The sequence below is a fragment of the Triticum urartu genome, chromosome 3A (assembly GCF_056163025.1).
Source record: "Triticum urartu cultivar PI428250 chromosome 3A, HENAU_Tu73, whole genome shotgun sequence".
In the NCBI taxonomy this organism is placed as follows: Eukaryota; Viridiplantae; Streptophyta; class Magnoliopsida; order Poales; family Poaceae; genus Triticum; species Triticum urartu.
The window spans coordinates 14865032-14889048 of NC_141875.1; the positions used below are offsets into that span (position 1 = coordinate 14865032).

The 24017-nt window shown below is 43.1% G+C and overlaps 3 protein-coding genes across 3 annotated transcripts; all 3 read right to left on the reverse strand.

Annotated features, from left to right (window-relative positions):
- Positions 1-4883: 4883 nt before the first annotated feature.
- Positions 4884-6322, reverse strand: LOC125547647 (uncharacterized). The gene is made up of 2 exons (XM_048711461.2): positions 5927-6322; positions 4884-5817 (listed from the first exon to the last, which is right to left on the reverse strand). The coding sequence occupies exons 1-2, from the start codon at positions 6167-6169 to the stop codon at positions 5077-5079; spliced, it is 984 nt and encodes a 327-aa protein (XP_048567418.2). The 5' UTR covers positions 6170-6322; the 3' UTR covers positions 4884-5076.
- A 4807-nt stretch (positions 6323-11129) lies between these two features.
- Positions 11130-12690, reverse strand: LOC125547646 (uncharacterized). Its single transcript, XM_048711460.2, has 2 exons — positions 12172-12690; positions 11130-12062 (listed from the first exon to the last, which is right to left on the reverse strand). The coding sequence occupies exons 1-2, from the start codon at positions 12412-12414 to the stop codon at positions 11355-11357; spliced, it is 951 nt and encodes a 316-aa protein (XP_048567417.2). The 5' UTR covers positions 12415-12690; the 3' UTR covers positions 11130-11354.
- A 5020-nt stretch (positions 12691-17710) lies between these two features.
- Positions 17711-19165, reverse strand: LOC125547645 (uncharacterized). Its single transcript, XM_048711459.2, has 2 exons — positions 18779-19165; positions 17711-18669 (listed from the first exon to the last, which is right to left on the reverse strand). Exons 1-2 carry the CDS (start codon positions 19019-19021, stop codon positions 17929-17931), a joined length of 984 nt encoding a protein of 327 aa, XP_048567416.2. The 5' UTR covers positions 19022-19165; the 3' UTR covers positions 17711-17928.
- Positions 19166-24017: the final 4852 nt, after the last annotated feature.

Consider the following 24017-nt stretch of genomic DNA (forward strand, 5'->3'; position numbering starts at 1 on the left):
CGCATCACAACTTTTCACCCAGGTCACGACACATCCAGCCTTTCTCACTTCTATCGACCGCCACATACGCCATGGCAGATGTGCTGGCCACCACCAGCACATAATGACAACATGATCACAAGCATCCAATAGATCTCGAGAATAGGGTACCGGATTTTCAAGATCCCTGACGCCAAAAATCTTTATTAGCTAGTTGCATGGAGTAGGAAAAATAACCCCTTGATTTTGCAGATGCCATCAAGAAGCAATGAGGAATCCATCTGTCACCACACCATACAACAACCTAGTCCAGAAACTTCTAAGCAGGCATCCGTAGCTGGAGCTTATAGAGACACAGGGGGATAACCCGAGAGGACACCAACCAAGATCATCCTCGCATCGGTGCATGAGAAAGGCTTGAACAACGTTGCTAGAGCACGAAAATGCTAACACCAATGATGATGTGGGAAATCAAGTCGGCTCCCAACCAACCTCTGCTAACCACCAGGCGACGGAACATGGAGAGTAGAAAATACACCCAAGATTACAATAGGGTCTAAGCTTCACCTAATATCCTAGAAATAACATAGTGGAGAATAGGTGGCAGGAAAGCTTATTTGAACCTAAGGAGAGACAACAATAGAAGGACCTCCTGACCAGAACATGAACCGCTAGCATAATCCCCAAATCAAAATATGTGAGAAAAGATCTCGGCAGGACAAAACACAGGAAATGATTATTTAATGGGGAAATGAAAGTTAAACCAGGAGGAGCAGGAGTTCGCAAAGGATGATAGCTATTCCTCGCTTGGCATCGAATTGACATAGGCATCCCCATACCGGCATGGTAGCTCCAAAATCCGCCATAAGGGTTGCACAAAGGACTACCCTTTTTGATAACCTTCTACTACAAGAAATCAATGTTAAAAGTACACCTAGACTCTAATAATGCGGGTTTTGATGTTAATGGCATTATGATTAGATGATTAACTATGTTTCACGTGTGCTTCCAGTATACAGATCGTATGGTATGGAGTATAAAAGTTGGTCAGTGATACATCTCCAACATATCTATAGTTTTTGTATGTTTCATGCCTATTATCCTTCAAGTTTGCAATATTTTCAATCCTTTTGAGGGACAGGCCTATTAATTTAGTGGCGAGCACCAGTTTTGTTTTTCTGCTATTTTGGGATATCAGGAAATCACCACAGAAAAAGTCACCGGAAAAAACAGAAAAAATAGAAGGTGCGTTTGTGCCGGAAGAAGACTAGAGCACCTGGGCCCTCTGCATGGAGGGGCCAATAGGGCAGAGGCGTTCAGAGGCCAGAGGATCCTTGGTGGGATGCCTACGGCCTATGGTGCTTCCCACGAAGGTGGCTCCGGTGACCAGTGGCTATATATACCCTAAAAGCCTATCCCCAATTTATCGTGCATTTTTGCACGTCAACTATCTCACGGTCTGAGGCGATCTTCATTTCAACTCTAATCTAGTACTTTGTGGGAGAGGGAAAATTCATCTCGATCTTCACCGACATCGATCCTCACATTCAAAGATGAGTGATGAGTAGTCTAACCCCTGAATATGGGTTCATGGCGGTAACCAAGATGTAATCTCTCCACTTTGATGTTCAATACAATAGACAAATGAGCTGTGTTAATCTAAAGTTTTCTTTAGCTATTTATTTCGTTCATGTGATGAATTATTTATTTGTTCACGTTTTTTGGATGATTTTATGGGTCATATTTCTCCGTGCTTGCTTGTTTACTCTTGTCCAGTTTAGATCGGTAGCTAGTAGTGGAAAGAGTTGTGCATTAGTTGGGTTCAACCTTGCAGGTAAACTAGCATAGTGACACGAACTGAAAAAGACATTTTTTTAGCATAGCACAGAAGCAAGCGCTCATATATACGCGCATACACTCAGCCCTATGAACGCACACACGCACACCCCTACCCCTATGCGCACATCCGAGAGACTGAGCCAGCATATCATCTAGATGTTTTACGAAGTCACGGTAGGTGCCTCGTAGTCGACGGGAACGTCTCCTCTCACAGAACGCACATTGCTGGAAAATCCTGAATAAATCCAAAATAAATGCGAGCACAAGAATTTGAACCCTGTTGGGCTAGGGATACCACTGTCGACCTAACCATCCAACAACAATTTGTCATGATCCATAAAACTCCATATGAAGAATCATCCTCATCAATGTGGAAGTTTTCTTTTACCTATACAAGAATGAGAAGTTCACAAACTTAGAATAAAAAAAACAAACCACCAGAACTAATTTGGAACAACATTAACTGAAAAACAAGTATGTTGAAGTTTGTGATTATGTATTTTGAAATAATAATGTGACATGGATTGAAGTAGTACATCATAATAATACAAAGTGATGCAATATTTTTACTGTAAAACTAATTGAAGCGTATTTCGGGTGTGAGGCACAACGTATCCTAAAGCAACAGGCCGCTGCATTGAACACTAAATCCACAGACATCATCTCCAACGGATAGGTGGAAAAAGGACTCACCTCTATTATCGAGTCCCACAAACAAATAATGAATATATCACCTTTCCCACATTGGACAGGATCGCTATCTGTGGAAATCAATGTTAAATGGATGTGAACTGCTTTCAAAATATTTCCCCTACTGCATGGATGGAAACTAATACATAATTTAGTTCTGGAACCAATGGAGGATAAAAATATTGTACTAATAGGAAACAATTATTTAAGAATCAAAGCAGTTATCTCAGCTTTGTGTGCCAGTTCTTCTTGGAAAATGAAGAAAACAAATATATCTATTAATATATGTTCCTACATTCTCGTTGGATTAAATAAGCGATACAAAAGCACCTAACAAAAACAAGGTCTAATAATAATTGACCATGCCTTCTTCAAATGGGCAATTATTACAATTAACATCAATATGTCAAGTTGTTAATAGAGAAAATTGAAGCACATATATGCATTGTACGCAAGGAATGTATTTGGCCACCTCAGGGAATCATTTTATGAATTAGTTAATAGGAAAGAAGAATACTATGGAACATATTTAAAGATGGGTATATATATCAGACTCTGCAAATACATATCAGTCGATGGCTTCAAATTTCAGCTGATATATAATGACCTATTGGGAAGGGCGCTTTTACCTAACCTGTTGGATAGAGCAAATTGCAAACTTTTATGTGATGTTTTCAGAAACATCACAACTCCAAAGTCGGAGGAAAGGAATTGCATCTCAGCGAGTATAATGAAACATAATGTGTAACAAAGATAGTAAGTGAAAGTCTTAATTGGGGATAAAAAATCAGTTTGCTGCCAAAATAAATCCTACCAAGATTCAAGAAAAACATAAATCGCTAATACATAGAACATGGCATGCTTGATGAATTATACCATCATGCATCAATAATATTGCTGAAAATGCATGAGAATAACATAGGCATATATTAGCAATCAAATGCTTGCGTGAGACAAATTGAAAAAATCAAATCGCACTCTATAATATAAAAAGATATATGTTGCCTGACATCTGCATGAAAGAGCAACTCCATGAAGTCCATGCGGGAGCATGTGCCATTGATTGCCTTGACCGAAAGAGTCAGCGGTGTGTGGAAGTCGCATTTGATGATCGAGGCGGACTTCTCGACACGTGTCACCCCCGACAGCGGTAGGCTATGCATCGTAGCTTGCACGCACATTGAATGCATTGTCAGGAACCTGACCTCACACGGCTTCTGAGAAAGTTTTCTGCATGCGAGGAGCGTGTGCTGAGGAGGCCCGTGTTCGGGACAGCTAGCACCGTCCCAAAATGTCACTATAGTCGTTTTTGTAGATATGGTTTAACGAGGGTAGATTTACTTGAAAGTAAACCTACACAAAGGTCTGCATGCCGCCACGTAATTTGCTCCTTCTGGATGTTGTAGTACTAATTGTCAAGAGGAATGTAGTTTCTTCATGTACCGAGGGTTCAAAATTTCAGCAAAATTTCACATATTTCGGTGGGGTTCAAAATAATTGCAACCCTGAAATTTTGTGTCAAACAAACTAAAATTTAAATTAGGTTAAAAATATGAAAAATTATAGATTTTTGAAACTCAAACTAAAATTTAAATTAGGTTAAAATTTAAATATGCCGACATGCTTGGTTCGCAAAATCAAGAGGGGCAACTAAAAAAGAAAGTTTTTTCACACTCCACTAACCAGCGTTGTCTTCTACTATCAATAAAACCAAAATATAAATCAAATGTTAGTGAGTGAGATCTAAAATTTGGGAGTTATCCAAATGCATGTCATGCCCATCATTAAACACCAATTGTTTGGTAGGGTAACTCTCAGCCGCCATTCAAGTTGTAAGTAGATGTTTACACTTATAGTATCGATGACTTGTTTTCATTTTAATATCGAAAGATTATTTTGTAGAAAATAGATTTTTTTTCCTTGGAAAGCTCATTCATCTAGAAAAGAATTACGGCCACGTTTAGTAGAAGTTACTAGTTTTCGTTTTTGGCAGACTGCAGCCCTCAAAGAGGTCTAGAACACTTTAGTATGAGCAGCTTAAGCAGTGGACAGAGATAAGTTTCCCCGTTAGGAAGGAGATGGATTTGATTCATTCCTTAGGAAGACTCTGAGAGAAGCTTAATCAGCAATTACTGCCCGGTTATATGCTGCATCAACATTGGCAAGGTATCTTCCTTCGGAGATTTGTTTGACAGAAGGCCTCCTTTCTTCCTCACTATCCTCCAGTAAACCCGCATTAAGCATCACTTTCGTTGCATGGATAACATTTCATGGCTTGAGATTGAGCTCTACTCCTGACTTGAGATAGATAGATTGAAACGGATGCGAATGAAATGCTTGCAAGTTGGAATGACATAAGAATGCAAGAAGATGCATTTCACGAAAGGATGAGCACCAAGCATAATATCCTCCGATTTAAATACAGTACCCTACAATGACATTAAAGGTGAACTACATCTACTAATTAACATCACACAAATAGTTTCAGCTGCAACTCCAAAATAAGTAAGCATGATCTGCCTTGAATGCATCTTTTGTTTCCCATCAACACAGCAGCGGTGGACCTAATCAAGCCAATGCATCGGACCAAGGGGACATCTTGTCGATGCGGTTGTGCAGGCGAACTTCCATGGACGCAGCCGCATTCCCTGTCGCTGCTGGAACCAGGTACATCCGCGGCACCGGCAGGAACGTTGGCTCGTCCGCGGCAGCCACCGTGCCGGGCGACGAGCTGCTCCTTATGTGCATGTCCACCAGCAACATGTCCTCCTTGCTGCAGTTCGCCGCCGCCGCCTGGGATGGCTCCAGATTGACCCACATCTTGCACGCAAACCGGTGCCGCGTCGCCGCCCTCGCCCTGGCGCACACCACGGACACGGCGGTCATGCCAGCACCGAGCGCACCCACGGTCAAGAGGAAAACATGGTTGTCCTCGCCGAGAAGCACCACCCGCGGGGTCGACACGGGCAGCTGGAGCTGGCCGATCTTGCGGTACTGCACGGCGCGCACCGGCACCGAGTGGACGATGTGGAGGTGGCCGGCGAACGCCTGCGGCGCACCGACGTAGACGCAGCCCGGCTCCATGCAGTGGCAGGGCGTGTGCGGGCACGCGGTCTTGTGCTCGGCGACCTCATGGTAGGTCACGTACCTCTGGCAGCCAGCATTAGGGCACTCGATCCTGGTCGAGGACACCACGGCGTCAAGCGCGGGGCAGGGGTCGAAGAATCCACCGTCGTCCACGCACACCTTGCACTGCCCGAAGGGCAAGAGGGCCACGCAACAGCCGCAGGCGAGGTGCCCCGCTTTGCACTGCAGGCAGGCACACAAATCGTAGATGGCCCGTAAATCAGCACGAAAGAGTCGATCTCTCACCGGCGCTAATGGGGGAAGGAAGAAGGAAAGAAAGAACCAAAGGAACCTGGAAGACGGGGGGCTTGAAGGGGAGGGTGCAGAGGGGGCAGTGGAGCACGTGCTTGTCGATCCTCACGGCGAGCTCCACTCGCGGGCTGTACGCCGCCCCGACGATGGCGCGCCCATCTCCTCCTCTGGCCGCCTCTTGACTCACGTGGCCTTCGGGCAGGTGCAGCCGCGCCTTCTTGGATGTCTCGTCGGCCTTGTCCGGCGAAGCCCTGCTCCTCCCCTCGATGGCGGCGCCTAGCATCCTGGCTGGCCTTTGGGGAAAGAAAACCCGTGCATGTGTGTCTCAGGCCAAACTTTTTCCAGGAGGTGGGAGAGGAGAATAGCAGAGGTATGAGAACAAAAGGTGCCGAGGCAGCCACACTACACTATAAATGCTTCCTCATTGTGGTTTCCATTCCCAAACTTATATGGTATAGATATAAGACGTGCACTTAATCTATTTCATTGTTGCTAGTTTATCCATATATTAATGTTGTCTTTCTTTTAAGTACCTACGAGTGTGCGATAAAAGTTTGACTATCGCAGATCAATGTTATTCTAGAAAAACTGAGGAACATTAAAGTAAGCACATTGTTTTTTTTCGCGTAGTTTCCGGCTTAACTGATACGCGGTGGAGTACTTTTGACTCCATCACCGAATTATAGCATCATCAAACACGTGGGAACCCATAAAAAGAAAAGGATACATGTGTAAGCACAAGGGACACGCGTAACCGAATAGTACAAAGGACCACACAACGCATCACAACTTTTCACCCAGGTGATGACACATCACACCTTTCTCACTGCTATCGACCGCCACATACGCCATGGCAGATGTGCTGGCCACCACCAGCACATAACGACAACATGTCCACAAGAGTCCAAAAGATCCCTGGAATAGGGTACCGGATTTTGAAGACCCCCGACGCCAAAAATCTTGATTAGCTGGTTGCGTGGAGTAGGAAAAATAACCCCATGATTTTGCAGATGCCATGAAGAAGCAATGAGGAATCCATCTGTCACCACACCATGTAACAACCTAGTCCAGAGAATTCTAAGCAGGCATCCGTAGATGGAGATTATAGAGACACAGGGGGATAACCAGAGAGGACACCAACCAAGATCATCCTCGCATCGGTGCATGAGAAAGGCTTTAACAACGTTGCTGGAGCACGAGAAAGCTAACACCAATGATGATGTGGGAAATCAAGTATCGGCTCCCAACCAACCTCTAGTAACCACCAAGCGATAGAACATGGAGAGTAGAAAATACACCCAAGATTACAATAGGGGCTAAGCTTCACCTAATATCCTTGAAATAACATAGTGGAGAATAAGTGGCAGGAACGCTTATTTGAACCTAAGGAGAGACAAGAATAGAAGGACCTCCAGATCAGAACACGAACCGCTAGTATAATCCCCAGATCAAAATATGTGAGAAAAGATCTAGGCAAGATAAAACATAGGCAACGAGTATTTAATGGGGCAATGAAAGTTCAACCACGAGGAGCAGGAGTTCGCAAAGGATGACACCTATTCCTCGCTTGGCATCCAATTGACATAGGCATCCCCATACCGGCTTGATAGCCCCAAAATCCGCCATAAGGGGTGCACAAAGGACTACCCTTTTTTTTGATAACCTACTACTACGCGAAATCGATGTTGAAAGTACGGCTAGGCTCTAATGAGGGTTTAGATGTTAATGGCATTTATGATTAGATGATTAACTATGTTTCAGGTGTGCTTCCAGTATACACACCGTATGGAATGGAGTATAAAAGTTGGTCAGTGATATATCTCCAACATATCTATAGTTTTTGTATGTTTCATGCCTATTATCCTTCAAGTTTGCAATATTTTCAATCCTTTTCAGGGACAGGCCTATTACTTTAGTGCCGAGCACCAGTTTTGTTTTTCTGCTATTTTTGGGATATCAGGAAATCACCACAGAAAAAGTCACCAGAAAAATCATAAAAAATAGAAGGTGTTTTTGTGCCGGAAGAATACTAGGGCACCTGGGCCCTCTTCATGGAGGGGCCCATATGGCACAGGCGTTCAAAGGCCAGAGGATCCTTGGTGGGGCGCCTAGGGCCTATGGTATTTCCCACGAAGGTAGCTCGGGTGACCACTGGCTATATATATATCCTGAAAGCCTTTCCCCAATTTATCGTGCATTTTTTCACGTCAACTATCTCATGGTCTGAGGCGATCTTTATTTCAACCTTGATCTAGTACTTTGTCGGAGGGGGGAAATTCATCTCGATCTTCACTGACATAGATCCTCGCACTCAAAGATGAGTGGTGAGTAGTCTAACCCCTGGATATGGGTTCATGGCAGTAACCACGATGTAATCTGTCCACTTTGATGTTCAATACAATAGACATATGTGTTGTGTTAATCTAAAGTATTCTTTAGCTATTATTTCGTTGATGTGATGAATTATTTATTTATGTTCACATTTTTTTGATGATTTTATGGGTCATATTTCACCCTGCTTGCTTGTTTACTGTTGTCCAGTTTAGATCGGTAGCTAGTAGTGGAAAGAGTTTTGCATTAGTTGGGTTCAACCTTGCAGGTAAACTAGCACAGTGACACGAACTGAAAAAGACATCTTTTTAGCATAATACAGACGCAATCGCTCATATATACGTGCATACACTCAGTCCTATGAATGCACACAGGCACACCCCTACCCCTATGCGCATATCCGAGAGACTGAGCCAGCATATCATCTAGAGATTTTACAAAGTCACTGTAGGTGCCTCGTAGTCGACGGGAACGTCTCCTCTCACAGAACGCACATCACCAGAAAATCCTAAAATAAATGCGAGCACAAGACTTTCAACGCTGTTGGGCTAGGGATACCACTGTCAACCTAACTATCCAACCACAATTTTTCATGATCCGTAACACTCCATATGAAGAATCACCCTCGTCAATGTGGAAGTTTTCTTTTACCTATACAAGAAAGAGAAGTTCAGAAACTTAGAATCAATAAAACAAACCACCAGAACTAATTTGGAACAACATTAACTGAAAAACAAGTATGTTGAAGTTTGTGATTATTTATTTTGAAATAATAATGTGACATGGATTGAAGTAGTACATCATAATAATACAAAGTGATGCAATATTATTACTGTAAAACTAATTGAAGCGTATTTCGGGTGTGAGGCACAACGTATCCTAAAGCACCAGGCCGCTGCATTAAACACTAAATCCACAGAAATCATCTCCAACAGATAGGTGGAAAAAGGTCTCACCTCTATTATCGAGTCCCACAAACAAATAATGAATGTATCACCTTTCCCACATTGGACATGATCGCTATCTGTGGCAATCAATGTTAACTGGATGTGAACTGCTTCCAAAATATGTCCCCTACTGCATGGATGCAAACTAATACATAATTTAGTTCTTGAACCAATGGAGGATAAAAATATTGTACTAATAGGAAACAATTATTTAAAAATCAAAGCAGTTATCCCAGCTTCGTGTGCCAGTTCTTCTTGGAAAATCAAGAAAACAAATATATCTATTGATATATGTTCCTACATTCTGGTAGGAATAAATAAGCGATACAAAAGCACCTAACAAAAACAAGGTCTAATAATAATTGACCATGCCTTCTTCAAATGGGCAATTATTACAATTCATTGTATGTAAGTAATGTATTTGGCCACCTCAGGGAATCATTTCATGAATCAGTTAATAGGAAAGAAGAATACTAGGGAACATATTTAAAGATGGGTATATATATCATAGACTCTGCAAATACATATCAGTCGATGGTTTCAAATTTCAGTTGATTTATAATGACCTATTGGGAAGGGCGCTTTAACATAACCTATTGGATAGAGAAAATTGCAAACTTTTATGTGATGTTGGCAGAAACATCACAACTCCAAAGTCAGAGCAAAGGAATTGCACCTCACCGAGTGTAATGCGGTATAACCTGCAACAAAGAGAGCAAGTGAAACGCTTAATTGGGTATAAAAAATTCATTTTACTGCCAAAAGAAATCCTACCGAGGTTCAAGAAAAAGATAAATCACTAACACATAGAACATGGCATGCTTGATGCATCATACAATTATGCATCAATAATATTGCTGAAAGGGCGTGAGAAAAATAGTGGCATATATTAGCAATCAAACGCATGCGTGACAAAATTGAAAAAATTTAAATTGCACTCTATAATATGAAAAGGCATATATTGCCTGATGTCCCCATGAATGAGCAACTCCATGAAGTCCATGCGGGAGCATGTGGAGTTGATAGCCTTGACCGAGAGAATCGGCGGTGTGGAGAACTCGTATTTAATGATCGAGGCGGACTTCTCGACACTTGTCACCCCCGACAGCGGTAGGCTATGCACCATAGCCTGCACTCACATTAAATGTGTGGTCGGGAACATGACCTCACACGGCCTCTATGAAAGCTATCTGCATGTGAGGCATGTGTGCTGAGGAGACCCTTGTTCGGGACACCTGGCACCATCCGAAAATGTCATTGTTGACGTTCTTCTAGATCTGGTTTAATGGAGGATAGATTACTTGGCAGTAAACCCACACAAAGGTATGCTTGCCGTCACATCATTGGCTCTTTCTGGATGTTGTAGTACTAATTGTGAAGAGGATTCTAGTGTAGTTTCTTATTGTATCGAGGGTTTAACATTTCAGTGAAATTTCACATATTTCGGTGGGGTTTGAAATACTTGCAACCATGAACTTTTGAGCCAAATTCAAACTAAAATTTAAATTAGCTTAATAATTATTAAAAATATTGATTTTTGAAACTCAAAACCTGAAATAATTTCCAAATTTCCCAAATATTGCATATTCCAAAAAAATCCATGTCCGAAATTAAATACCTCACCGACGTGGCTTTTTGGGCAGGTCCATATATTGTAGGTACACTCAGGGTACCCCAGTTTTAAATACGCCGACATGCTCATGCGCAAAATCCAGAGGGGCTACTAAAAAAGAAAGATTTTTTATTCTCCATTAGCTAGCGTACTCTTCTACTATCAATGAAACTTAAAAATGAATCAAATGTCAGCGAGTTGTATGCTGCATCAACATTGGCTAGATATCCTGCTTGGGAGATTTGTTTGATAGAAGGCCTCCTTTCTTCTTCACTATCCTCAAGTAAACCCGCATTAAGCATTGCTTTTGTAGCATGGATAAGATTTCTTGACATGAGATTGAGCTCTACTCCTGACTTGAGATAGATAGATTGCAACAGATGCAAATGAAATGCTTGCAAGTTGGAATGACATAACAAAGGAAGATGATGCATTTCACGACAGGATTAGCACCAACTATAATATCCTCCGATTTAAATACAGTACTCTACAATTGCATTAAAGATGAACTGCATCTACTAATTAACATCACCCAAATAGTTTCAGCTGCATCGTTTGTTTCCCGTCAACATCGGAAATCAAGCCAATGCATCGGACCAAGGGGAGATCTTGTCGATGCGGATGTGCAGGGGAACTTCCATGGATGCCCCGTCCCCTGCTGCTGCTGGAACCAGGTACATCCGCGGCACCGGCAGGAACGTTGCCTCGTCCACGGCGGCCACCGCCCCGTGCGACGAGCTGCTCCTTATGTGCATGACCACCAACACCATGTCCTCCTTGCCGCAGTTGACCCACATCTTGCACGTGAACCGGGGCTGCGTCGTCGCCCTAGCCCTGGCGCACACCACGGAAACGGCGGCTGCGGCGGCGCCGAGCACGCCGACGATCAGGAGGAACACACAGTTGTCGTCGCCGAGGAGGACAACCCGCGGGGTCGATACCAGCAGCTGGAGCTCGCTGACCTTGCCATACTGCACGGCGAGCAACGGCACCGAGTGGACGGTGTTGAGGTGGCCGGCGAGCGCCTGCGGCACGCCGACATAGCCGCAGCCGGGCTCCGTGCGGTGGCAGGGCGCTTGCAGGCACGCTTTCTTGTGCTCGGCGACCTCGTGGTAGGTCATGTACCACTGGCAGCCGGCATTGGGGCACCCGATCCTGGTGGAGGACACCACGGCGTCCAGCGCAGGGCAGGGGTCGAAGAAGCCGCCGCCGTCCACGCACACCGTGCACTGCCCGAAGGGCAGCTGGGCCACGCAGCCGCCGCAGGCCGGGTGCCCCGCTTTGCACTACATGCATGCACACAAATCGTAGATGGCCCGTAAATCAGCACAAAAGATTCGATCTCTCACCGGCACCAAAGGAGGAAGAAAGAAGGAATGAAAGAACGAGAGGAACCTGGAAGACGGGGGGCTTGAAGGGGAGGGTGCAAAGGGGGCAGTGGAGCACTTTCTTGTCAATCCTCACGGCGAGCTCCACTCGTGGGCTGTACGCCGCCCCGATGATGGCGCCCCCATCTCCTCCTCCGGCCGCCTCTTGCCTCACGTGGCCTTCGGGCAGGTCCTGCCGCGCCTTCTTGGAGCTCTTGTCGGCCTTGTCCGGTGAAGCCCTGCTCCTCCCCTCGACGGCGGCGCCTTGCATCCTGGCTGGCCTTTGGGGAAATAAAATCGTTGTCTGTGTCTCAGGCCAAACTTTTTCCAGGAGGTGGGAGAGGAGAAGAGCAGAGGTCTGAGAACAAAAGGTGCCCAAGCAACCACACTACACTATAAATGCTTCCTCATTGTGGTTTCCATTCCCAAACTTATATGCTATAGAAATAAGCTGTGCTCTTAATCTATTTCATTATTGCTAGTTTATACATATATTAATGTTGTTCTAGAAAAATTGAGGAACATAAATGTAAGCACATTGTTTTTATTTTTGCATGGTTTCCTGCTTAATTGATACATGGAGGAGTGCTCTTGAGTCCATCGCCAGATTATAACACCATCAAACACGTGGGAGCCCATAGAAAGAAAAGGATACATGTGTAAGCACAAGGGACATGCATAACCAAATAGTACAAAGGAGCACACAACGCATCACAACTTTTCACCCAGGTCACGACACATCCAGCCTTTCTCACTTCTATCGACCGCCACATATGCCATGGCAGATGTGCTGGCCACCACCAGCACATAATGACAACATGATCACAAGCATCCAAAAGATCTCGAGAATAGGGTAGCGGATTTTCAAGACCCCTGACGCCAAAAATCTTTATTAGCTAGTTGCATGGAGTAGGAAAAATAACCCCTTGATTTTGCAGATGCCATCAAGAAGCAATGAGGAATCCATCTGTCACCACACCATACAACAACCTAGTCCAGAAACTTCTAAGCAGGCATCCGTAGCTGGAGCTTATAGAGACACAGGGGGATAACCCGAGAGGACACCAACCAAGATCATCCTCGCATCGGTGCATGAGAAAGGCTTGAACAACGTTGCTGGAGCACGAAAATGCTAACACCAATGATGATGTGGGAAATCAATTATCGGCTCCCAACCAACCTCTGCTAACCACCAGGCGACGGAACATGGAGAGTAGAAAATACACCCAACATTACAATAGGGTCTAGGCTTCACCTAATATCCTAGAAATAACATAGTGGAGAATAGGTGGTAGGAAAGCTTATTTGAACCTAAGGAGATACAAGAATAGAAGGACCTCCTGGCCAGAACACGAACCGCTAGCATAATCCCCAAATCAAAATATGTGAGAAAAGATCTCGGCAGGACAAAACACAGGAATTGATTATTTAATGGGGAAATGAAAGTTAAACCAGGAGGAGCAGGAGTTCGCAAAGGATGATAGCTATTCCTCGCTTGGCATCGAATTGACATAGGCATCCCCATACCGGCATGGTAGCTCCAAAATCCGCCATAAGGGTTGCACAAAGGACTACCCTTTTTGATAACCTTCTACTACAAGAAATCAATGTTAAAAGTACACCTAGACTCTAATAATGCGGGTTTTGATGTTAATGGCATTATGATTAGATGATTAACTATGTTTCACGTGTGCTTCCAGTATACAGATCGTATGGTATGGAGTATAAAAGTTGGTCAGTGATACATCTCCAACATATCTATAGTTTTTGTATGTTTCATGCCTATTATCCTTCAAGTTTGCAATATTTTCAATCCTTTTGAGGGACAGGCCTATTAATTTAGTGGCGAGCACCAGTTTTGTTTTTCTGCTATTTTGGGATATCAGGAAATCACCACAGAAAAAGTCACCGGAAAAAACAGAAAAAATAGAAGGTGCTTTTGTGCCGGAAGAAGACTAGAGCACCTGGGCCCTCTGCATGGAGGGGCCAATAGGGCAGAGGCGTTCAGAGGCCAGAGGATCCTTGGTGGGATGCCTACGGCCTATGGTGCTTCCCACGAAGGTGGCTCCGGTGACCAGTGGCTATATATACCCTAAAAGCCTTTCCCCAATTTATCGTGCATTTTTGCACGTCAACTATCTCACGGTTTGAGGTGATCTTCATTTCAACTCTGATCTAGTACTTTGCGGGAGAGGGAAAATTCATCTCGTTCTTCACCGACATCGATCCTCACACTCAAAGATGAGTGGTGGGTAGTCTAACCCCTGAATATGGGCTCATGGCGGTAACCAAGATGTAATCTCTCCACTTTGATGTTCAATACAATAGACAAATGAGCTGTGTTAATATAAAGTTTTCTTTAGCTATTTATTTCGTTCATGTGATGAATTATTTATTTGTTCACGTTTTTTGGATGATTTTATGGGTCATATTTCTCCCTGCTTGCTTGTTTACTCTTGTCCAGTTTAGATCGGTAGCTAGTAGTGGAAAGAGTTGTGCATTAGTTGGGTTCAACCTTGCAGGTAAACTAGCATAGTGACACGAACTGAAAAAGACATTTTTTTAGCATAGCACAGAAGCAAGCGCTCATATATACGCGCATACACTCAGCCCTATAAACGCACACACGCACACCCCTACCCCTATGCGCACATCCGAGAGACTGAGCCAGCATATCATCTAGATGTTTTACGAAGTCACGGTAGGTGCCTCGTAGTCGACGGGAACGTCTCCTCTCACAGAACGCACATTGCTGGAAAATCCTGATTAAATACAAAATAAATGCGAGTACAAGAATTTGAACCCTATTGGGCTAGGGATACCACTGTCCACCTAACCATCCAACAACAATTTGTCATGATCCATAAAACTCCATATGAAGAATCATCCTCATCAATGTGGAAGTTTTCTTTTACCTATACAAGAATGAGAAGTTCACAAACTTAGAATAAAAAAAACAAACCACCAGAACTAATTTGGAACAACATTAACTGAAAAACAAGTATGTTGAAGTTTGTGATTATGTATTTTGAAATAATAATGTGACATGGATTGAAGTAGTACATCATAATAATACAAAGTGATGCAATATTTTTACTGTAAAACTAATTGAAGCGTATTTCGGGTGTGAGGCACAACGTATCCTAAAGCAACAGGCCGCTGCATTGAACACTAAATCCACAGACATCATCTCCAACGGATAGGTGGAAAAAGGACTCACCTCTATTATCGAGTCCCACAAACAAATAATGAATATATCACCTTTCCCACATTGGACAGGATCGCTATCTGTGGCAATCAATGTTAACTGGATGTGAACTGCTTTCAAAATATTTCCCCTACTGCATGGATGGAAACTAATACATAATTTAGTTCTGGAACCAATGGAGGATAAAAATATTGTACTAATAGGAAACAATTATTTAAGAATCAAAGCAGTTATCTCAGCTTTCTGTGCCAGTTCTTCTTGGAAAATGAAGAAAACAAATATATCTATTACTATATGTTCCTACATTCTCGTTGGATTAAATAAGCGATACAAAAGCACCTAACAAAAACAAGGTCTAATAATAATTGACCATGCCTTCTTCAAATGGGAAATTATTACAATTAACATCAATATGTCAAGTTGTTAATAGAGAAAATTGAAGCACATATATGCATTGTACGCAAGGAATGTATTTGGCCACCTCAGGGAATCATTTTATGAATTAGTTAATAGGAAAGAAGAATACTATGGAACATATTTAAAGATGGGTATATATATCAGACTCTGCAAATACATACCAGTCGATGGCTTCAAATTTCAGCTGATATATAATGACCTATTGGGAAGGGCGCTTTTACCTAACCTGTTGGATAGAGCAAATTGCAAACTTTTATGTGATGTTGTCAGAAACATCACAACTCCAAAGTCAGAGGAAAGGAATTGCATCTCAGCGAGTATAATGAAACATAATGTGTAACAAAGATAGTAAGTGAAAGGATTAATTGGGGATAAAAAATCAGTTTGCTGCCAAAATAAATCCTACCAAGATTCAAGAAAAACATAAATCGCTAATACATAGAACATGGCATGCTTGATGAATTATACCATCATGCATCAATAATATTGCTGAAAATGCATGAGAATAACATAGGCATATATTAGGAATCAAATGCTTGCGTGAGACAAATTGAAAAAATCAAATCCCACTCTATAATATAAAAAGATATATGTTGCCTGACATCTGCATGAAAGAGCAACTCCATGAAGTCCATGCGGGAGCATGTGCCATTGATTGCCTTGACCGAAAGAGTCAGCGGTGTGTGGAAGTCGCATTTGATGATCGGGGCAGACTTCTCGACACGTGTCACCCCCGACAGCGGTAGGCTATGCACCGTAGCTTGCACGCACATTGAATGCATTGTCAGGAACCTGACCTCACACGGCTTCTGAGAAAGTTTTCTGCATGCGAGGAGCGTGTGCTGAGGAGGCCCGTGTTCGGGACAGCTAGCACCGTCCCAAAATGTCACTATAGTCGTTTTTGTAGATATGGTTTAACAAGGGTAGATTTACTTGAAAGTAAACCTACACAAAGGTCTGCATGCCGCCACGTAATTTGCTCCTTCTGGATGTTGTAGTACTAATTGTCAAGAGGAATGTAGTTTCTTCATGTACTGAGGGTTCAAAATTTCAGCAAAATTTCACATATTTCGGTGGGGTTCAAAATAATTGCAACCCTGAAATTTTGTGTCAAACAAACTAAAATTTAAATTAGGTTAAAAATATGAAAAATTATAGATTTTTGAAACTCAAACTAAAATTTAAATTAGGTTAAAATTTAAATATGCCGACATGCTTTGTTCGCAAAATCAAGAGGGGCAACTAAAAAAGAAAGTTTTTTCACACTCCACTAACCAGCGTTGTCTTCTACTATCAATAAAACCAAAATATAAATCAAATGTTAGTGAGTGAGATCTAAAATTTGGGAGTTATCCAAATGCATGTCATGCCCATCATTAAACACCAATTGTTTGGTAGGGTAACTCTCAGCCGCCATTCAAGTTGTAAGTAGATGTTTACACTTATAGTATCGATGACTTGTTTTCATTTTAATATCGAAAGATTATTTTGTAGAAAATAGATTTTTTTTCCTTGGAAAGCTCATTCATCTAGAAAAGAATTACAGCCACGTTTAGTAGAAGTTACTAGTTTTCGTTTTTGGCAGACTGCAGCCCTCAAAGAGGTCTAGAACACTTTAGTATGAGCAGCTTAAGCAGTGGACAGAGATAAGTTTCCCCGTTAGGAAGGAGATGGATTTGATTCATTCCTTAGGAAGACTCTGAGAGAAGCTTAATCAGCAATTACTGCCCGGTTATATGCTGCATCAACATTGGCAAGGTATCTTCCTTCGGAGATTTGTTTGACAGAAGGCCTCCTTTCTTCCTCACTATCCTCCAGTAAACCCGCATTAAGCATCACTTTCGTTGCATGGATAACATTTCATGGCTTGAGATTGAGCTCTACTCCTGACTTGAGATAGATAGATTAAAACGGATGCGAATGAAATGCTTGCAAGTTGGAATGACATAAGAATGGAAGAAGATGCATTTCACGAAAGGATGAGCACCAAGCATAATATCCTCCGATTTAAATACAGTACCCTACAATGACATTAAAGGTGAACTACATCTACTAATTAACATCACACAAATAGTTTCAGCTGCAACTCCAAAATAAGTAAGCATGATCTGCCTTGAATGCATCTTTTGTTTCCCATCAACACAGCAGCGGTGGACCTAATCAAGCCAATGCATCGGACCAAGGGGACATCTTGTCGATGCGGATGTGCAGGCGAACTTCCATGGATGCAGCCCCATCCCCTGTCGCTGCTGGAACCAGGTACATCCGCGGCACCGGCAGGAACATTGGCTCGTCCGCGGCAGCCACCGTGCCGGGCGACGAGCTGCTCCTTATGTGCATGTCCACCAGCAACATGTCCTCCTTGCTGCAGTTCGCCGCCGCCGCCTGGGATGGCTCCAGATTGACCCACATCTTGCACACGAACCGGGGCCGCGTCGCCGCCCTCGCCCTGGCGCACACCACGGACACGGCGGTCATGCCAGCGCCGAGCGCACCAACGGTCAAGAGGAAAACATGGTTATCCTCGCCGAGAAGCACCACCCGCGGGGTCGACACGGGCAGCTGGAGCTGGCCGATCTTGCGGTACTGCACGGCGCGCACCGGCACCGAGTGGACGGTGTGGAGGTGGCCGGCGAGTGCCTGCGGCGCACCGACGTAGACGCAGCCCGGCTCCATGCAGTGGCAGGGCGCGTGCGGGCACGCGGTCTTGTGCTCGGCGACCTCATGGTAGGTCACGTACCTCTGGCAGCCAGCATTAGGGCACTCGATCCTGGTCGAGGACACCACGGCGTCAAGCGCGGGGCAGGGGGCGAAGAATCCACCGTCGTCCACGCACACCTTGCACTGCCCAAAGGGCAAGAGGGCCACGTAGCAGCCGCAGGCCAGGTGCCCCGCTTTGCACTGCAGGCAGGCACACAAATCGTAGATGGCCCGTAAATCAGCACGAAAGAGTCGATCTCTCACTGGCGCTAATGGAGGAAGAAAGAAGGAAAGAAAGAACCAGAGGAACCTGGAAGACGGGGGGCTTGAAGGGGAGGGTGCAGAGGGGGCAGTGGAGCACGTGCTTGTCGATCCTCACGGCGAGCTCCACTCGCGGGCTGTACGCCGCCCCGACGATGGCGCCCCCATCTCCTCCTCTGGCCGCCTCTTGACTCACGTGGCCTTCGGGCAGGTGCAGCCGCGCCTTCTTGGATCTCTCGTCGGCCTTGTCCGGCGAAGCCCTGCTCCTCCCCTCGATGCCGGCGCCTAGCATCCTGGCTGGCCTTTGGGGAAAGAAAACCCGTGCATGTGTGTCTCAGGCCAAACTTTTTCCAGGAGGTGGGAGAGGAGAATAGCAGAGGTATAAGAACAAAAGGTGTCGAGGCAGCCACACTACACTATAAATGCTTCCTCATTGTGGTTTCCATTCCCAAACTTATATGGTATAGATATAAGACGTGCACTTAATCTATTTCATTGTTGCTAGTTTGTCCACATATTAATGTTGTCTTTCTTTTAAGTACCTACGAGTGTGCGATAAAAGTTTGACTATCGCAGATCAATGTTATTCTAGAAAAACTGAGGAACATTAAAGTAAGCACATTGTTTTTTTTCGCGTAGTTTCCGGCTTAACTGATACGCGGTGGAGTACTTTTGACTCCATCACCGAATTATAGCATCATCAAACACGTGGGAGCCCATAAAAAGAAAAGGATACATGTGTAAGCACAAGGGACACGCGTAACCGAATAGTACAAAGGAGCACACAACGCATCACAACTTTTCACCCAGGTGATGACACATCACACCTTTCTCACTGCTATCGACCACCACATACGCCATAGCGGATGTGCTGGCCACCACCAGCACATAATGACAACATGTCCACAAGAGTCCAAAAGATCCCTGGAATAGGGTACCGGATTTTGAAGACCCCCGACGCCAAAAATCTTGATTAGCTGGTTGCGTGGAGTAGGAAAAATAACCCCATGATTTTGCAGATGCCATCAAGAAGCAATGAGGAATCCATCTGTCACCACACCATGTAACAACCTATTCCAGAGAATTCTAAGCAGGCATCCGTAGATGGAGATTATAGAGACACAGGGGGATAACCAGAGAGGACACCAACCAAGATCATCCTCGCATCGGTGCATGAGAAAGGCTTTAACAACGTTGCTGGAGCACGAGAAAGCTAACACCAATGATGATGTGGGAAATCAAGTATCGAATCCCAACCAACCTCTGGTAACCACCAGGCGATAGAACATGGAGAGTAGAAAATACACCCAAGATTACAATAGGGGCTAAGCTTCACCTAATATCCTAGAAATAACATAGTGGAGAATAGGTGGCAGGAACGCTTATTTGAACCTAAGGAGAGACAAGAATAGAAGGACCTCCAGATCAGAACACGAACCGCTAGTATAATCCCCAAATCAAAATATGTGAGAAAAGATCTAGGCAAGATAAAACATAGGCAACGAGTATTTAATGGGGCAATGAAAGTTCAACCAGGAGGAGCAAGGATGACACCTATTCCTCGCTTGGCATCCAATTGACATAGGCATCCCCATACCGGCTTGATAGCCCCAAAATCCGCCATAAGGGGTGCACAAAGGACTACCCTTTTTTTTTGATAACCTACTACTACGCGAAATCGATGTTGAAAGTACGGCTAGGCTCTAATGAGGGTTTTGATGTTAATGGCATTATGATTAGATGATTAACTATGTTTCAGGTGTGCTTCCAGTATACACACCGTATGGAATGGAGTATAAAAGTTGGTCAGTGATATATCTCCAACATACCTATAGTTTTTGTATGTTTCATGCCTATTATCCTTCAAGTTTGCAATATATTTTCAATCCTTTTCAGGGACAGGCCTATTACTTTAGTGCCGAGCACCAGTTTTGTTTTTCTGCTATTTTTGGGATATCAGGAAATCACCATAGAAAAAGTCACCAGAAAAATCATAAAAAATAGAAGGTGTTTTTGTGCCGGAAGAATACTAGGGCACCTGGGCCCTCTTCATTGAGGGGCCCATATGGCAGAGGCGTCCAAAGGCCATAGGATCCTTGGTGGGGCGCCTAGGGCCTATGGTATTTCCCACGAAAGTAGCTCTGGTGACCACTGGCTATATATATCCTGAAAGCCTTTCCCCAATTTATCGTGCATTTTTTCACGTCAACTATCTCATGGTCTGAGGCGATCTTCATTTCAACCTTGATCTAGTACTTTGTCGGAGGAGGAAAATTCATCTCGATCTTTACTGACATAGATCCTCGCACTCAAAGATGAGTGGTGAGTAGTCTAACCCCTGGATATGGGTTCATGGCAGTAACCACGATGTAATCTGTCCACTTTGATGTTCAATACAATAGACATATGAGTTGTGTTAATCTAAAGTATTCTTTAGCTATTATTTCGTTGATGTGATGAATTATTTATTTATTTTCACATTTTTTTGATGATTTTATGGGTCATATTTCACCCTGCTTGCTTGTTTACTGTTGTCCAGTTTAGATCGGTAGCTAGTAGTGGAAAGAGTTGTGCATTAGTTGGGTTCAACCTTGCAGGTAAACTAGCACAGTGACACGAACTGAAAAAGACATCTTTTTAGCATAATACAGACGCAATCGCTCATATATACGTGCATACACTCAGTCCTATGAATGCACACAGGCACACCCCTACCCCTATGCGCACATCCGAGAGACTGAGCCAGCATATCATCTAGAGATTTTACAAAGTCACTGTAGGTGCCTCGTAGTCGACGGGAACGTCTCCTCTCACAGAACGCACATCGCCAGAAAATCCTAAAATAAGTGCGAGCACAAGACTTTCAACGCTGTTGGGCTAGGGATACCACTGTCAACCTAACTATCCAACCACAATTTTTCATGATCCGTAACACTCCATATGAAGAATCACCCTCGTCAATGTGGAAGTTTTCTTTTACCTATACAAGAATGAGAAGTTCAGAAACTTAGAATCAATAAAACAAACCACCAGAACTAATTTGGAACAACATTAACTGAAAAACAAGTATGTTGAAGTTTGTGATTATTTATTTTGAAATAATAATGTGACATGGATTGAAGTAGTACATCATAATAATACAAAGTGATGCAATATTATTACTGTAAAACTAATTGAAGCGTATTTCGGGTGTGAGGCACAACGTATCCTAAAGCAACAGGCCGCTGCATTAAACACTAAATCCACAGAAATCATCTCCAACAGATAGGTGGAAAAAGGTCTCACCTCTATTATCGAGTCCCACAAACAAATAATGAATGTATCACCTTTCCCACATTGGACATGATCGGTATCTGTGGCAATCAATGTTAACTGGATGTGAACTGCTTTCAAAATATGTCCCCTACTGCATCGATGCAAACTAATACATAATTTAGTTCTTTAACCAATGGATGATAAAAATATTGTACTAATAGGAAACAATTATTTAAGAATCAAAGCAGTTATCCCAGCTTCGTGTGCCAGTTCTTCTTGGAAAATCAAGAAAACAAATATATCTATTGATATATGTTCCTACATTCTGGTAGGAATAAATAAGCGATACAAAAGCACCTAACAAAAACAAGGTCTAATAATAATTGACCATGCCTTCTTCAAATGGGCAATTATTACAATTCATTGTATGTAAGTAATGTATTTGGCCACCTCAGGGAATCATTTCATGAATCAGTTAATAGGAAAGAAGAATACTAGGGAACATATTTAAAGATGGGTATATATATCATAGACTCTGCAAATACATATCAGTCGATGGTTTCAAATTTCAGTTGATTTATAATGAACTATTGGGAAGGGCGCTTTAACATAACCTATTGGATAGAGAAAATTGCAAACTTTTATGTGATGTTGTCAGAAACATCACAACTCCAAAGTCGGAGGAAAGGAATTGCATCTTAGCGAGTATAATGAAGCATAACGTGTAACAAAGATAGTAAGTGAAAGGCTTAATTGGGGATAAAAAAAATCAGTTTTCTGCCAAAATAAATTGTACCAAGATTCAAGAAAAAGATAAATCGCTAATACACAGAACATGGCATGCTTGATGCATTATACCATCACGCATCAATAATATTGCTAAAAATGCATGAGAATAACATAGGCATATATTAGCAATCAAATGCTTGTGTGAGACAAATTAAAAACAAATCAAATCTCACTCTATAATATAATTAGATATATGTTGCCTGACGTCCGCATGAAAGAGCAACTCCACGAAGTCCATGCGGGAGCATGTGGCATCGATTGCCTTGACCGAAAGAGTCGGCGGTGTGTGGAAGTCGCATTTGATGATCGAGGCGGACTTCTCGACACTTGTCACACCCGACAGCAGTAGGCTATGCACCGTAGCTTGCATGCACATTGAATGTGTTGTCAGGAACGGGATCTCACACGGCCTATGTGAAGGTTGTCTGCATGCGAGGCACGTGTGCTGAGGAGGCCCGTGTTCGGGACACCTAGCACCGTCCCAAAACATCAATACAGACGTTTTTTTTAGATATGGTTTAACGAGGGTAGATTTACTTGGAAGTAAACCTACACAAAGGTCTGCATGCCGCCATGTAATTGGCTCCTTCTGGATGTTGTAGTATTAATTGTCAAGAGGAATTCCAGTGTAGTTTCTTCATGTACCGATGGTTCAAAATTTCAGCGAAATTTCACATATTTCGGTGGGGTTCGAAATAATTGCAACCCTGAAATTTTGAGTCAAATTCAAACTAAAATTTAAATTAGGTTAAAAAGATGTAATACTTAGATTTTTGAAACTCAAAATCCAAAATAAGTTCCCAATTTCCGAATTTCTGCATATTCCGGTGACGTCCGAAATTTTTCCATTTCCGAAATTAAAAACCTTACCAACGTGGCTTTTTGGGCTGGTCCATCTATAGTTATGCTCTGCGTACCCTGGTTTTAAACATGCCGACATGCTTCGTGCGCAAAATCAAGAGGGGCAATTCAAAAGGAAAGTTTTTTCACGCTCCACTAACCAGCGTAGTCTTCTACTATCAATAAAACTAAAAGATAAATCAAATGTTAGTGAGTGAGATCTAAAATTTGGGAGTTATCCAAACGCATGACATGCCCATCAGTAAACACCAATGGTTTGGTAGGGTAACTCTCAGCCGCCATTCAAGTTGTAAATATATGTTTCATATAGTATCGATGACTTGTTTTCATTTTAATATCGAAAGATTATTTTGTTAGAAAATAGTTTTTTTTCCTCAGAAAGC

Coding starts and splice junctions, on each gene's coding strand:
- LOC125547647 (XM_048711461.2), bottom strand. CDS start 6,169: ATGCTAGGCGCCGCCATCGAGGGGAGGAGCAGGGCTTCGCCGGACAAG. Junction 5,818..5,926: donor TCAAGCCCCCCGTCTTCCAG/GTTCCTTTGGTT, acceptor GCCTGCCTGCAG/TGCAAAGCGGGGCACCTCGC.
- LOC125547646 (XM_048711460.2), bottom strand. CDS start 12,414: ATGCAAGGCGCCGCCGTCGAGGGGAGGAGCAGGGCTTCACCGGACAAG. Junction 12,063..12,171: donor TCAAGCCCCCCGTCTTCCAG/GTTCCTCTCGTT, acceptor GCATGCATGTAG/TGCAAAGCGGGGCACCCGGC.
- LOC125547645 (XM_048711459.2), bottom strand. CDS start 19,021: ATGCTAGGCGCCGGCATCGAGGGGAGGAGCAGGGCTTCGCCGGACAAG. Junction 18,670..18,778: donor TCAAGCCCCCCGTCTTCCAG/GTTCCTCTGGTT, acceptor GCCTGCCTGCAG/TGCAAAGCGGGGCACCTGGC.